Here is a 13,196-nt window from a genome sequence, read left to right as displayed (position 1 = left end):
GGGACTAGGAAATGAGTGGGTTTGGGGTGAATGATGTGAAATTCCCAAAGAATCAATAAAAACTATGTTAATAAAAAAGTGACTAAGACACTATCTTAATTAGGGTTTCTATTACTGTGAAGAGACGCCATGACCATGACAACACTTATAAAGGAAGAACATCTAATTGGAGTGTCTTAAATTTTCAGAGGTTTAGTCCATTATCATCTAACCATGGTGACATACAGGTAGACATGGAGCTGGATAAGTAGCTGTGAGCCCTACATCTTGACTCAAAGGCAACAGGAAGTGGTCATGAGATGTTAGCAAAGGCTGCTTATTTGTTCCCGACTGTTCAGACTCAAAATAATTACTCAGAAACTATATTATTTAAAACACTGCTTGGCCAATAACTTAAGCATATTGCTAGATAGCTCTTATATTTTAAATTAACCCATTTTCATTTTATATTTTACCATGAGGCTCATGGTTTACTGGGCATCTGTCTCCTTTGGCATCAGCTGTATATCTCACTGACTCAGCCTACTCTCTTTCTACATCTCTGCTTGGATTTCCTGCCTGGTTTTACTCTGTTAAGCCATTGGCCAAAAGTAGCTTTATTCATTAACCAATAAAAGCAACACATACAGAAGAACTTCCCACACCAATGAGACACTGGGTATGGCTTAAGCATATAGGAAACATCAAATCCCATGCCCACAGTGATATACTTCTTCCAAAAAGGCCATACCCACTCCAACAAAGTCATACCTCCTAATAGTGCCACTCCCCTGGGGTTCATTTGCATTCAAACCACCACATGCATGTGCACATACACAGACACACACACCTGGATATATAAATATAACTGCTCATTCTTCCAGTGTTATTTGTATGTATATGATTTCAGGACTAGCCAACCACTTAGTCCTGTATAAACAAATTAAGTGTCTCTTCTCTGGGAAGAAGTATTTCACCTGATCTCAGCATTCTTTAGTTGCCTATATTTCTTTGTTTAGAGTTAGGACCCCATTAGATTTCCCTCTTCCATGTTAGCTTGTCTAATGTTGTTTTACTTCTTTGGGTCTTATTTAGGAAGTATATTGTTGAGGTATCTTGGATGAAGTTCCCTGTCATTTTAAGGAGACACAATCTCACAGCAGATTTCTTGATTCTCTGGCTCTTAAAGGATTTTTTTGCCTCCTCTTCTCTCTTTTTCTATGTAGTCTAGGCTTTAGATACAGAAGTTATATTGTAGATGTATCAACTGAGACTGGGCACACCCCATAATCACTTTTCTCTGCATTTTGGCTGGTTGTACTTTTCTATAATAGTTTCCATCTGTTGCAAAGAGAAGTTTTCTTTGATTTTGGTTCTGTTCTTGTTTTTTTAGAAGGTGAGAGCTACACTTATCTGTGGATATAAGAATAAATATTTAGAATATGCTTAGGAATTATGTTGTTTTGTAAAGTGGTGATAGTAGGCTCTCCTGTAAGATCTACAACCTCAATAACCTTAGGTAGTTGATGAGGTTTCCAGTGCCAGGCATAATTTTCTTCTTATTGAGAAGGCCTTAAGTACAATTAGAAAGCTGTTGGTTACACCTAAGATTTAAGTACAATCAGGTGGTGGTGGCACATGCCTTTAATCCCAGCACTCGAGAGGCAGAGGTAGGTGCATCTCTGTGAGTTTGAGGCCAGTCTGGTCTACAAAGAGAGTTTCAGGACAGCCAGAGCTGTTACACAGAGAAACCCTGTCTCAAAAAATAAAATTAAATAAATCAACAAAAAGAAAAAATATAACTACCACTCTTGCACCTTTAAGGTTATTCCATTGTAGTCATCCTTATGATTCATAGGTGTGACAGCTTAGTGGGACTATTAATTGCTTCCATCTCTTGAAAGCTTACATAGCACCTTCTTGTTTCTGAAGTGCATGGTGTCTTCAGCAATAGGAAATTATCCTCAACCTCTGTGATGCAACCAAGGGCAATAGTAATAGCCTATATTGCATTGAGAGTCTCTTGGACTCCCCTGATGAATAGCCCCAAAGGGGTTTCTTATGCCTGATAGTGGGTTTTTGTTAGTCAATATTGTAGTGATATTTAATTTGTATTTTAATAAATAAAGCTTGCCTGAAGATCAGGAGTTACCTGAAGATCACTGGTCAGCCTTATAGACCAGGCAGTGGTAATACATAACTTTAATCCCCATAGACACACTACTTTGCCACAAAAACCAGGTGGTAGTGGTGCACACCCTTAATCCCAGAGCTAGAGAGGATTATAAAATGAGAGGAGACAGCTCTCAGACACAGTCTCATTCTGAGATTACCAGAGGCAGGATCACCATTTCAGACTGAGGTAGAGGTAGGAGCCAGTGGCTGGCTGTTTTGCTTTTCTGACCTTCAGGTTGAACCCCAATATCTGTCTCTGGGTTTTTATTATTTGTGCTATACAGTATCTCTTGGGAGGAATATTGTTATCCCAAATGAGATAACTTGTGTGTTTGTATGTGTGTGTATAGCTATATGTGAGTAAACAAATTGCTATAGGTGAATAAATAGAAGTGTTGTTCCTTATGGCCTTTTTTAAATAACATTTCTCCCTACCCTTTCCTCTCTCTAACCCCTACCCATATACCCCTTTATGCCTTCTTTCAAATTCATGACCTCTTTTTTTATTAGTTGTTGTAGCATGCATATGTGTATATTCATGTATCTTCCTAAATACAAGTTTCTTAGTCTGTTAATGTTACATATATATATATATATATATATATATATATATATATATATATATATATGTTTTCAGGGCTGATCATTTGGTATTAGATAATTAATGAATGTTTTATACATCCTTGTTATTTTACCCTCTCTTTCTGTATTGATCGCCTTCCCCACTCCACGATTAAACCTCCCTCCCATTTTACCCCATTTTCCTCTTTAAATCACTTGCACCTTGCTATTCCCCTAGATACATATCTACTATCTTGCTGAAAACAACAAGAAAAAACAAATTATAAATGGAACAAAAACCTTAATGTGAAACCTGAAACTGTAGATGGAATGGCGGGGCTGTGTCCCGCCACCCGGCTTGCTTTACCCAAAATAATTACACAGAAACTGTATTCATTTAAAACACTGCCTGGCCCATTATTTCTAGCCTCTTATTGTCTAATTCTCACATCTCTTGCTTTAACCCATATCTAATAATCTGTGTAACACCACGACTAGTGTCTTACCGGGAAAGATTCAGCACATCTGACCTGGTGGCTGGCTTCATCACATCTCTCTCCCTGAGGAGAGGCACGGTGGTCTGCCCCAGAGAGGAGAGGCGGGGCAATTGTCTGAGCCATCTACCTCACTTCCTTTTTCTTGTTCTGTCTACTCCACCTATCTAAATCTTGCCCTATCAAAAAGCCAAGGCAGTTTGTTTATTAGCCAATGAAAATCCTCCATCATGAAACCTCTAGAAGAAAACATAGGCAATACTCTATGAGATATAGGTGTAGAAAAGAGATTTCTGAATAGGACTCCATTTGCCCAGAAATTAAGGTCAACAATTGACAAGTGGGAATTCATAAAACTAAAAAGCTTATGCACAGCTAGAGAAAAATCAAGTGAAAAAGAAATGCAAAATTTTACCAGCTATACATATAACAGATGATTAATATCTAGAATATGTAAATAATTCAGAAAACAGTCAATAAAACAAAGAACCCAAGTTTTAAAGGGGGTGGGACAATGGATCTGAACAGAGATTTGCAAAAGAAGAAATAAAAGTGGTTAAAAAATATTTCAAAAACTGTTTGTACTCTGTCTTAAGGTTTCTAATGTTCTTATAAAACACCATGACCAAAAGTAACTTGAAGATGAGTTTATTTCATCGTACAGCTTATAGTTCACTATCAAGGGAAATTAGAGTGGGAACTCAATACAATACAAGGACCTGGAAGCAGGAACTGATGAGGAGGCCATAGATGAATGCTACTTACTGGCTTGCTCCTCCTGATTGTAGTGTGAAGCGGCGGGGCTGTGTCCCGCCACCCGGCCACCGGCTAGCTTTACACCCAAAATAATTACACGGAAACTGTATTCTTTTAAAACACTGCCTGGCCCATAGTTTCAGCCTCTTATTGGCTAATTCTCACATCTTCCTTTAACCCATATTTAGTAATCTGGGTAGCACCACGAGGTGTGGCTTACCAGGAGAGATCTTAACCTGCGTCCATCTCGGAGAGGAGAAGCATGGAGACTCACTATGGAGACTGCCTGAAGCATCTCCCCCACTCTACTTCCTTGTTCCCACAATTCTGTTCTGTCTACTCCACCTACCTAATTTTCTGTCTCTTAAAGGGCCAAGGCAGTTTTCTTTATTAATTAACCAATGAAAGAAACATAGACAGATAACTCTCCTCCATCACCTGGTTTTCTCAGTTTATTTTCTTATACTCTCTAGAACCATTTACCCTAGAGTAGCACTATCCACAGTGGTCTTGCCCCTCCCACATTAGTCCTTAATCAATAAAATGCCCCACAGGTTTGCCTACAGACTAATCTTATGAAAGATTTTTTTCAGTTCAGATTTGCTCTTCTCAAACCACTGTAGGTTGTGTCAAGTTGGCATAAAACTAACCAGAGGAGATGTGATTTTTTTAAAAAAAAACTTTGAGATTTTATCTTACTCCAACCTGAATAGCCAAGGTCAACAAAACAAAACAAAACACAACAAATGCTGAGGGGAAAGAACCCTTATTCACTCTTGGTGAAATTGCAAACTGTTCCAACCCTTCTGGAATCAGTGTGGAGAATCCTGTAAAAGCTAAATGTAAATCTATCATAGGATCTAGTTACACTCCACCTTGGTATATGTCCAAAGGACTCAACATTCTATTCCACAAATAATTACTCAGTCATGTTCATGGCTGCTCTATTCACAATAGTTAGGAAGTAGAAACAGCATAAATGTCCTTCGACCAAAGAATGGGTAATGAAAATGTGGTACATGTACACAGTAGAATACTATTTAACTGTAAAGAAAAATGAATTCATGAAATGTGTAGGTAAACGGATAGTATTAAGAAATATTATATTGAGTGGGGTGACCAAGACTCAGAAAGATAGACACCATATGTTTTCTCATATCTGTGGCTCTTATCTCCAAATCTTCAGCTATGACTATATAATGTCTGAAGTAACCAGAGAAGTAGAGAGGAGGACATAGAGTGATGGACACTAAAGAGAGTAATAGCAGGATATAAATACTATTAATTTATTTCTCCTCATGAATTTCAAAATTCTACTTGAATATTTCAATTAATAGTCACCTTCCGGAACTTTTTTCAGTTAACATATTCAGATATACATGTTTCAATTATTCCAATAACTTCTTCAAACCTTCATTATCATCTTATTACGTGTCTATCAGTATTCCAAAGAGCACTATCACCTTTAAGGTTTCCCAAGTTAGAAACTTAGAGTTGATCTTAATTCCTCTCTATACTTCAAACTATACATGGTTTTCTAAGTTATTTTTATCACCTTTATTCCCAACAGACTTTAGTACTATTGGCACAATCAATGTTTTAAATTATTTTTTTCTATAAAGCAAAATAACAAAATTGAGATTTCATTAAGGAAAGGTGGAGTTTGGTTGGTGGTTGTTTTGTTTTGTTTTGTTTAGGCAGGGTCCTATGTATCCCAGATTGGCTTCAAATTCACCATGTAGCTGACAAGAATGCCCCTCTTAAATTCTGGGATTACAAGCATATGTCATCACACATCAATCTTACTGATGCTGGGGATTAATCCCTGGGCTTTTGTATAGTAGGTAGGTATTCTACCAACTGAGCTACACCTTAAAACAAAATCTTTTTTTTAGTTTTACTTCTTTGTGTGATGGGGGTATTTGGGTTTGTGTGCCAGTGCACACAAAGGTATGTGAAAAGATAACCTGTGGGAGTCAATTATCTCCTTGTACTATATCTTAATTATGGTTGCTATTGCTGTGAAGAGACTCCATGACTACAGCAACTGTTATAAAGAAAACCTTTAATTGGGGTGGCTTGCTTAGAGTTTCAGAGGTTCAGTCCATTATCATCATGGTGACAAGCATGGAGGCATGCAAGCAGACATGGTGCTGGAGCTCAGAATGCTACATCTTGACCAGAAGGGAACAGGAATTCAACTGAAAGTCACACTGAGGGAAGTTTGAGCAAAAGACAACTCAAAGCTCACACCCATAGTGACACACTTCCTCCAACAATACCACACTTCCTAATAGTACCACTCCCTTTGGGGGCCATTTTCTTTCAAACCACCACATAGTGCATGGTTTCTAAGGATCAAACTCAGGTCATCAGGCTCAGAGGCAAGTACATTTACCTGATGAGCAATCTTGCCAGCCACACTAAACTTTTAAAAAATGCCAATATTTGACAATTTAAGAGAATTCTTTGGTTGTCTATGCTATGACAACAGGTACTTCAAACTGTTTTCCTTGAATATGCCTTGTTGATTTACAGCACCATATTTGGTTATGGTTTGCCTCTTCCTAGGGTCCTTTCTCTATGATTCAATATCATTTCAGTTCTGTTGATGGAGGTTGTTCATTCATTCCCAGCTGTCCAGACCCAAAGTAATCACACAGAAACTATATTATTTGTAATACTGTCTGGCCAATAGCTTAAGCATATTTCTAGCTAGCTCTCATATTCTAAACTCACCTATCTCCATTAATCTGTGAATCACCACAAAGTCACGCCTTACCGCCACAGTTCCCGCAGGGATGTCTGTCTCCTACAGTGGCTACATGACTTCTCCCTGACTCCACTTTATTTTCTCTTCTATCTGCTTGGAATTCATCCTTTGCCCTATTCTGCTAAGCCACTGGCTGAAACATCTTTATTCCTTCAATAAAAGCAGCACATACACAGAAGGTGTTCCCACACAGCAGTTCAATTCCTGTTCATTATTTAAGACTAGGCAAAGCTATTCCCTTTGTCACTCAAAAACATTTCTTTATACAACACCTTACTAAAGTACATATATTTCTTATGTAGATCGTTACATCTTGTGTAAAACTTTTTTTGTTTAAATGTTATTTGTAGTAGTTTCTTCTCTTCTTACTACATTATAAAATTCTTCAAAACAGAGACTATATTTTGTTTATATCTATATTCCCATGTCTTTCCTGGCATATATATATGTGTGTATATGTAATATATTATACATCTTTGGGATAAATGCATAGTAATGGTTAATACTCTAGACTTTGAATCAGTGATCTGAGTTCATATCTCAGTGGAAACTATTCCTTGAGGAAGAGACCTGGTCAGTCATGATCATCAACTCAGACCATGAAACCCAGTATAAACAGGCTGCCCACACATGCTTCAGCATTGCCGGGGGCATGTTTCATTTTCAATATTATTTAAGAGTAAAAACAGTACAACTTTCTATGAAGGACAAACAATTAGGAAATGGGTTTTTTCTTCATTAAAATTACATAATTAGGTTTAGTAATCATTTCAGATAGTAATATACTATAATTTTAATATGTTTTCTTTTATCCACTGAACAAAAGAATTTGTTTTGCTTTCTTTAGCATTCAAGTTTTTCATTGTCTTAAGCATGAAGGAACAGGTGGCAGGACACTGTTAGTGGATGGATTCTATGCAGCACAACAAGTACTTCAAAAAGCACCTGAGGAATTTGAACTCCTCAGCAAAGTGCCATTGAAGCATGAATATATTGAAAATGTTGGAGAATGTCACAACCACATGATTGGAATCGGGCCAATCTTAAATATCTACCCTTGGAATAAAGAGCTCTATTTGATCAGGTGAGTACCAAACAACTGTTCCCCCATGTGATATATTTATTATATATTAAGTTCTTAACTAATGTATCCACCTATCTCTTGGAATTATCATTTGACTGTCTTGTAGAACATACAGTGCATCATATTCAAAATCTAGTTCAGAAGCTCCACACACCTTAAGCTCACCTCTCTACATATTTGCTCATGTTTCATTGGATGATATATCCACAAAATTGCCCAAAGCAAAAACTAAAAGCCACCTTCAACAAGTCCATCTCCCTCACACTATGCAACCAATCTAACCAGGTTAACTAAAAATTTTTCCACAAAGTACCCAGTACTTTCTATCTACTTTTCGTGTGAGACCACCATCACCTTTACACAGTGCCATTGATTTCACCCTTACCCACCTTCTATCCGTTTTATGTGCTGTAGCTAGAGAAATCTTTTAAAATTTTATTTATTATTGTGGGTGTATATTTATGTGTGAGAACATGCAAAGGTATATATACCATTGCAAATGTGTGAAAGTCACAGGAACATTTTTCAGGGCTTGGTTCTCTCAGAATTGGACCAATAAATCAAACTCAGGCCTTGTGTGTGTAAATATATAATGTATAAATATAATGCATCTAAAATATATTGTATAATATGTATATGTTTGTATATTTGTACAGCAAGTGCCTTTACCTGCTGAGCCATCTTACAGGCCCTAAAGTAATTTTTTGAAATACAAATCTTACTTACTTTATCATTCTCTTGTGAAAAGTCCTTCATCCACTTAGTATCTTTTGAAAAACCCAAGTTATTCTCATAACTTACACAATTTTGCATGTTCTGTCCCCTTCTTACTATTGTAGCTTCAACTTATACAGCTCAAGTTTCTATACAAATTCAGCCCAAGATATGTTATGTTTCTTTAGATTTTAAGTTTTTTTCTATGTTGCAGCCAAAAATTTTTATGTTATTTTAATTTATTTAAGCTAACATCTACAGGGCATTGTTCTTCCACAAACATTTCTTGAGTATCTCCAAAGACACAGGCACTATTTTTGACACCAGAGTTATAACTGTGAGAAAATACATGACTGTCATATAATTCCCATTCTAATAGAATAACCTCTTTTATTTTTATAAAGTAAATATGTATTATACCAAATGGTAATAAAAATAAGGAAGGAGATATGGAATACAGAGGCAGCTTGAAAAGAACTGCAAAAGGTAATGATGTAGTACAGGAAAGGTAAAATCCTATCATTCAATGCTTTGCAGCTTTGACCAAATCATTTAACCTGTTTGTCATGAGTTTTTGGGTTTCAATAATAATACCAGCCATACACATTGTTAAAAATAAGTTGCCATTTCTATTCTTTACCCTGGAAGGCAGAAGGAATTATGTCAATAGTAAGTCACTTTTCTTGGATAAGTTCTTCCCAGAAATACTCCCTCAATCATCTCTTGTATACCTACTACACAAAATAAGATGTCCAACATTTTGTTATGAACACCTTAACAAATTAAAAAACTAAAATCATTTAGAGTGGGAAAACCTTAGCCTTCCACCTACATCCTACCATTAAGATATTACTATTTTTGTTTTATCATGGAACCTTCTATTTCTCTATCCATCTATTGTGGTTCATTTTGATGTCAACTTGACACAAGTTAGAAGTCATCCAGGAGGAGGGAACCTCAGCTGAGAAAATACCTCCATAAGATCCTGCTGTAGGGCATTTTCTTAACTAATGATTGATGTGGGAGGATCCAGCCCATTGTGGGTGTTGCCACCCCTGAGCTGGTAGTCCTGGTATCTATAAGAAAGCAGGCTGAACAAGCCATGAGGAGGAGCAAGCCAGTAACAAGCACTCTTCTAAGGCCTCTAGCTTCAGCTCCTGTGCCCAGGTTCCTGCCCTGTTTGAATTTCTGCCCTAACTTCCTTTGTTGATGAGCTACAATGTGGAAGTGTAAGCTAAATAAAATCTTTCCTCCCCAAGTTGTTTTGGTCATAGTGTTTCACCGTAGCAAAAGAAACTCTTAACTAAAACACCATCTATGCACCCACCAGTTGATCATGTTTTTTGAACCATTTTAAGGTATATTACAGATATGAATATATCTCCCACTAAAATACTTCAACATTTATATAAAATAGAGTTCAATAAGGTTCTATACCTGTCCATTTTCAAGTGAAATATACATATAGTGATGTTTTAAAATGTTAAATATAAACTTATAGAGGTTTGAGAAATGAATATGAATATACTTCTGTGTCATGAATCTATATCAATATATAAAATATTATCTTTAATAGAGGAAGTACCTTTCTATTGTCCAGTCAAACCCTGCATATATACCCGCAAAGGAAGCCACTGTTTGGTTGGTTTAAATAATAAGATATAAATAATATATAAAAAATATATCTACATTGTTTCTAGTTTGATTTCATTATGATTGAAATTGCTATAAAATTTTCCATAAATACTTTTGTGAATATATATTTTCATTTCAATTAAATGAATTCATAGAGATATGTAATAATTACTTTTCTCATTGCTCTGACAAAATACCTAAAAAAGCAATTCAGGGAAGGAAGGGTTTATTCTGGTTCATAGTTAGAGAGTGAGGTAAAGATTACAAGCCACAGTCAGGGAATAGAGATATGAATGCTGGTGTTCAGTGCACTTTTTATTTTGTATTTAATCCAGAGCTCTGGCCCATGAATTGGTGCCACCCACATTCAAGGTGGGGACTCCATACTCAGTTACACCTCTCCAGAAACACCCTCAGAGACTTTCCCAAAGGTTTATCTCTTAGGTGGTTCTAGAGTCTATCAAGTTGATAATCAGTGTTAAGCATTACAAGATAGCATAGATATGTCAGAGTCCAAGGATGTTTAGTTTTAGTAAACAATGTTTTGCCAAATTAGTTGTACCATTTTACATCTTCATATAGAAAGGATGAATGTTGCATCTGCTCCAATTCCTTACCAGTACTTGGTGCTGTCAGTTGTATTAATTTTAACTACTGTTATAGATACTTTTTAGGATAGCCTTATGAGTAAATGTTAACAGGAATTAGATAATTCTATCTGCACAGTACTATCAACAAATAAAATGTTAAAGAGATCCAATTACCTAAAATAGTAAGCTGTGATGGATTTATTCTTTCCAAGTTTCAGTTGTCTTATGTGTAAAAGGTGGCTAATAAGAAGAGAAATAAGTCAATAAAATAGTATGTATACAGCTACCAACTATATAGGACCGATATCTCTAGAAATAATATTAAGTGCCAATACCCTGTTGAAGACTGTTTCCTCACTGTTGTCTGAGGTTTCTGTCCTGCCTGGTTCCCACAGTCGTTAAGTTCCAAAGTCACAAGAGGTCTACTTTAGTTATAAAGTGATTGGCCTAGTAGCTCAGACTTCTTATTAACTTTTATAAATTATATTAGCCCATTATTCTTGCCTATGTTAGCCACATGGCTTGGTACCTTATTTGGTGAAGCAGTCACATCTTGCTTCTTCTGTGACTGGGTCAAGACTGCCACTGCCAATTAGGACTTCCTCCTTCCCAGAATTCTGTTCTCATTGACTCGCCTCTACTTTCTGTCTGGTTGTCCTGCCTATACGTTTTGCCTGGCTATTGGCCAATCAGCGTTTTATTAAAATATAATTGACAGAATATAGACCATTGTCCCACACTACCTCACTGTCTGCCTCATATGGGCATGGCTCCTAAAAACCTGAGAAGAAGCACTATTCATTATGGTCTGTCATTTGGTACTCTGATAGTAGTTCTGTGAGATCTGCTAAACAGGTGCTTATTTAACACGTAAGGAAAAACGAATATTGGTTCTGTTTATGCTGTGTACTAAAACTAAGAAATGCCATGTGATATCCAGAAGAGAACCATTATTTCTCTTTGAAAGAAAGACTTTTTAGTAGTGTCTGCTAAAATCTGACAATATAATACATACCTGTAGTAAAAGGTAGTGTTTTTAACTCTATGGGGGCCCTCCACCCTGCTTCCAAATAGATACATGGAGACTTATTTTTGCTTATGAATACCTAGCCTTAGCATATGAAGTTCTAGCCAGCTTTTTAAAAATTATCCCATCTACCTTTTGCCTCTGGGCTTTTATCTTCAATATTCTATATGTCTTTCTTTCCTTTTTATTCCATGGCTGGTTGTGTGGCTGGGTGGCAGGCCCCTGGCATTCTCCTGTCCTACTTTTCTTACTTTTTGATCTCTTTTATTCTTTCTCCTGTAGTGAGGAGCTGCAGGCTGCATTCCCGCTGCCCTGCTCCTGGTCACCTGCTAGCTTATGCCCTGACCCATTAGTTTCAGCCTCTTACTCACATCTTGATTAACCCATATCTAATAATCTGTGTAGCACCACGAAGTGGTGCCTTACCAGGAAGATTCTAGCATACGTCCATCTTGGGCCTGAGCTTCATAGTGTCTGGCTCAGAGAAGAGAGGCATGGCGACTGCCCGAGGCATCTGCCTCACTTCCTTCTTCCTGTTCTGTCTACTCCACCCACCTATGTTCTAACCTATTAGGCCAAGCAGTTTTCTTTATTAATTAACCAATGAAATCAACAGATTGATAGAAGACCCGCCTCTATCATTTCCCCTTTTTCTGTTTAAACAAAAAGGAAAGGCTTTAACTTTAACATAGTAAAATTACATATAACAAAACAGTTATCATGCAAGAATTACAGTTACAATATCTATATCTACTTTATCTTTTATCATAACTAAGGAAAACTATAACTATCTATTTATTCTTCTTCAACTCCATCAAAGACTCCAGAAGGATATAATATTACCTAAGTAAACAAGAAATAAGCAACTTCCAAACTCGAGAAATGACAGAGACAACTCGCTGCCTGGGCAGTCACCCAAAGTTCCTCTGTACCGTTGGGGCATCCATCTTCAACCTTCAGGCCCATAGTTTCCAGCAGACATTTCCATGAAGCAGGAAATTTCAAAGGCTGTTCAGTCAGTATCTGCTGTGTCCTGCAGAATGTCTCGCAGACTCTTTCATGAATCAGGAACCCCGAAAGATCATCTCACCTTTAGGCAAGTTCAGCAGTCCTCTCTCTGCGGGTTCTCTGTGTCCAGTTTATGCAATAGTCCAGGCAAGAGCAGTTTCTTGCCCAAATGGCTATCAAACTCCATAAGTAGCCTCTTCGATGCCCATCTTCCTCTCGAAGTAGATTGGTGCTGCCAGGAGCAGACGTGTCTCATTGTCATGAAAAGCCCTAAGTTATTAAAACATTTAAATGCCATATTCTATAGTCTTTGAAAGATATTAGGAATGCCCATCTAACTGAAATATATCTCTATATATCTAGAAAATCTAACATGACTACAAACTTGACTATTATCGAT

At 37.0% G+C, this 13,196-nt stretch overlaps 1 protein-coding gene across 2 annotated transcripts in view; it reads left to right on the top strand.

Moving 5' to 3' along the window:
- The window catches only part of Tmlhe (trimethyllysine hydroxylase, epsilon), a 114,485-nt gene that overhangs the window by 77,043 nt on the left and 24,246 nt on the right, over window positions 1-13,196 (top strand). For both annotated transcript variants that reach the window (XM_038316837.1, XM_038316836.1), the window contains exon 6: window positions 7,586-7,822. In XM_038316837.1, coding sequence (XP_038172765.1) covers window positions 7,586-7,822 — 237 coding nt within the window. The remainder of the gene's footprint in view (window positions 1-7,585; window positions 7,823-13,196) is intronic.

This window comes from Arvicola amphibius, chromosome X (assembly GCF_903992535.2).
Source record: "Arvicola amphibius chromosome X, mArvAmp1.2, whole genome shotgun sequence".
NCBI lineage: Eukaryota > Metazoa > Chordata > Mammalia > Rodentia > Cricetidae > Arvicola > Arvicola amphibius.
The sequence above is the reverse complement of the archived record's forward strand: the minus strand, read 5'-3'. Positions and strand labels throughout refer to the sequence as shown.